The sequence below is a fragment of the Quercus robur genome, chromosome 5, assembly GCF_932294415.1.
Source record: "Quercus robur chromosome 5, dhQueRobu3.1, whole genome shotgun sequence".
NCBI classification, from domain to species: Eukaryota; Viridiplantae; Streptophyta; class Magnoliopsida; order Fagales; family Fagaceae; genus Quercus; species Quercus robur.
This window is the reverse complement of record NC_065538.1, coordinates 18,592,613-18,596,202: the sequence shown is the minus strand read 5'-3', so window position 1 is coordinate 18,596,202 and position 3,590 is coordinate 18,592,613. Positions and strand designations below refer to the sequence as shown.

The 3,590-nt window shown below is 32.5% G+C and overlaps 1 protein-coding gene across 1 annotated transcript; it reads left to right on the top strand.

The window, feature by feature from the left end:
• The first annotated feature begins 201 nt into the window (after positions 1 to 201).
• On the top strand, positions 202 to 2,641 carry LOC126725364 (histidine-containing phosphotransfer protein 4). Its single transcript, XM_050430065.1, has 6 exons — positions 202 to 483; positions 924 to 1,054; positions 1,162 to 1,230; positions 1,329 to 1,400; positions 2,004 to 2,076; positions 2,394 to 2,641. Exons 1-6 carry the CDS (start codon positions 424 to 426, stop codon positions 2,442 to 2,444), a joined length of 456 nt encoding a protein of 151 aa, XP_050286022.1. The 5' UTR covers positions 202 to 423; the 3' UTR covers positions 2,445 to 2,641.
• The last annotated feature ends 949 nt before the right edge of the window (positions 2,642 to 3,590 follow it).

Below are 3,590 nucleotides of genomic sequence, written 5' to 3'. Positions count from 1 at the left end.
ATATCCTTAAGATCACTCATAAAATATATCTACATGCATTTTGTTCTAGACTTAAAACAATGACAGTAATAATTCTGATAGATGATTTTGTTCTTTTTCTGACAGCATAAAATTTTATAATTAACCTCATATACCTACCCTCTAACATATGCTTTGACATTACTCGAATCTGTCTTTCACTTCACACTAAGATGTCCACTTTGTTTGCTCTCACCTCTATTCTTGAGACAGAAAGGAATAGAAGAGATTGAGAGAGAGAGAGAGAGGGAACAAAAATATAAAAAAAAAAGCTGTTCCCTTTCCTCTACTATATAAAGCCAATATTGCATCACTCAAGACTCAAGTCTCAACCTAAACCTCCACAAACCTCTACACCCTCTCTAACACCCTTAATTTGATCGTCTACTCCAAATATATTCTGTAATGGAGAGGAACCAGATGCGCAGGCAGCTTGCCCTCATGAGGCAGTCCTTCTTTGATCAGGTTTTCTCATCTTCTTAACCTCTTCATGCTGTCACTGACCTGAAGTCAATTTCTTTTATTTGGGAATTCAAGAATCACACACAATTTATCTTCTGATTTTTCTATGGTACCACACAAACACAGTTGCATGAAATACATGTTCATACACATTCATTGTACATGACACTAAACTTTCCACTACAATGAGTAACCTCTATTCTCTATGTGGTTTTCTCATCATGCATGAAAATCTATACATATGCACAAAGTTTTGAAGATAAGTAGAATTAAATACTTGCATTCTTTGATGTTATTTCGATCATTTAAACGATATATTATGGACTGCATGGATAGTTGAAAGTCAACATATTACATGCAAATATTATGTTATATTCCTGTCTGATCTTGCTTTAATTTCATGGTTATGATGGAAATTAAATTGGATATTGGACCGTTTGCAGGGCTTTCTTGATGAACAATTTATCCAACTGGAGGAGCTGCAAGATGATGCTAATCCTAATTTTGTGGAGGAAGTTGTTACATTGTACTACAGGGATTCGTCCAGGCTAATCCTTAACATAGATCAGGCACTGTAAGTATTTTTATTCTTAGTTTTATTTATTTATTTTAAAATTCTCTTTGTTATTTAATTTTTTTCACTTGTGATAATGATAATAATAATATCTTTTGTCTATGCAGGGAGAGGAACCCTCTTGATTTCAATAAGCTGGATAACTATATGCATCAGTTCAAGGGAAGTAGCACAAGGTACATACAATTGAGAACTAAAAATGTGGAAAAAATAAATTGGTATCATGAAGAATATACTATTCTTTATCTCAATATTTCTGCTATAATGGGTGCAGCATCGGAGCCAAAAAGGTGAAAGCTGAGTGCACACAGTTTAGGGAATATTGCAAGGCAGGAAATTCAGAAGGGTAATTCACTTTCCACTTGATCCCACTCCATGCATGGAGCGCCAAGATACCATTCTTATGGTCCTGAGTCCTGACTAGCACATTCGACTGTATTTACAGTGTTAAAAAGATGAATACTGTCATATTCACTGTTAGTCAGCAGCAAAAGATTAACAACTATTTAAAAAAAAAAAAAAAAAAACGCTTGAGTGAGGCATAGAAATTGGATGCCCTATATATGGTACTAATGTGTATAGCTGACGGGAGGTTTGGTATCTTATTAAGTCTTGATCCTAAAAAATTATTAATTAAAGTGTGGAAAAAGGAAAATTTTTAATTTGATCTAATATTTAATGATTTATATATATATTATTAAAATCTTAAATTATTTAACACTATGCACATGGTTAGATACAACCATATAAGAAATAAAAATTTTGAGTGTACTAAATGGACTTTTTTTTTTTTTTTTTTTTTTCCTTTTTTGAGAAACAAATGGACTTTCTGAATATCAAGTGAAATGAAGAGAATCATATTTTTTGGAGAAAATATTAGTCCACGCATCCATTATTTCATTAATTCGTGTTTGGAGGTTTGACAATGGTTTTGCATGAACGTGAGCAGATGCATGAGGACTTTCCAACAGCTGAAGAAAGAATATGCCATTCTCAAAAGGAAGCTTGAAGCTTACTTTCAGGTGCATGCTTTTCTCTTTCACATATTTCAATAAATCTATATATTTGACTTTTGTAAAGGGATGCATTTACATGGGGAATTTAATGGCGTCACTACATTAATCATTAACAAAAACTAATAAACAAATAAAATTTTCACCGACTAGTGTGACTCATGAAAAATGCTTGTCAATTAAAAAAATAAAATCTTAATTTTTACATCTGCCTCCATATCAAATCCTCTGCACGCACTCGTTAACCAGATGCTTTATATACACCCTAAATATCAATTTTACTGTGCTAACAGTCATCATTATTTCTCTTTTGTCTAATTATTCAGCAAGCAAGACAAGCTGGGCCCTTGGAGACAGCATGTCGCTCAAGGAATTGATGGCAGAGGGCAAATAAAGAAGCAGGATTTGACATGGCAAAATATTGTGATTGACAAGTCTAAAATTCACACTTGTAATCACCAAAAGAATGGATGCCCTAGTGGGATTAGAACGTTTTGGTTTTCTATGTAGGCTATTTATATTTTACACTATCGAAAATGCTAATGAAGTTTTGTAGTTTTGCTTTTGCTCTCTACTCTCTCTCTAGTCTATTTACACTTTCCTCATAATGCATGTGTGTGCACGTGTATATATGTGCGTGTGTGAGAGAGAAAGGACCATGTTGTTCATTTCATCCAAAAAAAAATGTTGTTCATGTCCCTTCAAAACGTTGCTTGAATCTTGATATTGCTGGGCTCACTATTCCTGGTTCAGTTCTATTATTATTGTCCAGATCCATACCAAGTTTTGAGCTTAATTAGGCTTCAGTTCTGGCCTGCTAAGCCTCATACATACGTAGAAAGGACCAGATTCAATTTCATAGTTTTGATGACCAGAAAGACAACTATTCTCGTAAATCTTTATATAATGGATTTCATTTACTAAAAGATTTAACTCCGTAATTCATTAGAAAAAATTATTAACGTATTATCTAGAGCCACTACAAAAAAAAAAGGCTATAATTGCTTTTATTTTTTAGCCATATTTACAAAAAACGCGACTATAGCTAGCTAAATAAAAGTAATAACTGAAAGCAAACCAACTAAATCATTACATGCATGGAAGTCTTCCCTTTCTTGGAACAAATTCTTTATGAGACCCACAGCCTCTAAAACTAATCCAAATACTCAGTATTAATTAACTAATAATAATAGTAAAAAAGAAATGCTTTGGAATTGTACATATATATAGTAATCCTGACAGAGTATAGACGTTGTGTAATGTATCTAGACAACCCTCGTCACATTAAGAACCAGAATCTTTACTTGGTTTTTTACATTATTTAGTTGGCATTGGAATAACCACTAGACGCTTTGTCATAATTATTTATCTAAGTATAAACAAAAATAGTACATTAGATTGAAGAAAAACTTTAATTTGTGGGAAAAAAAAAAAGAAATAAAAAATTCTTTATTCGGATCATTTCCTGCTTGTCATTCACATAATAAAGATATCAGATAATATATACTTCAGAGTCAACTCAC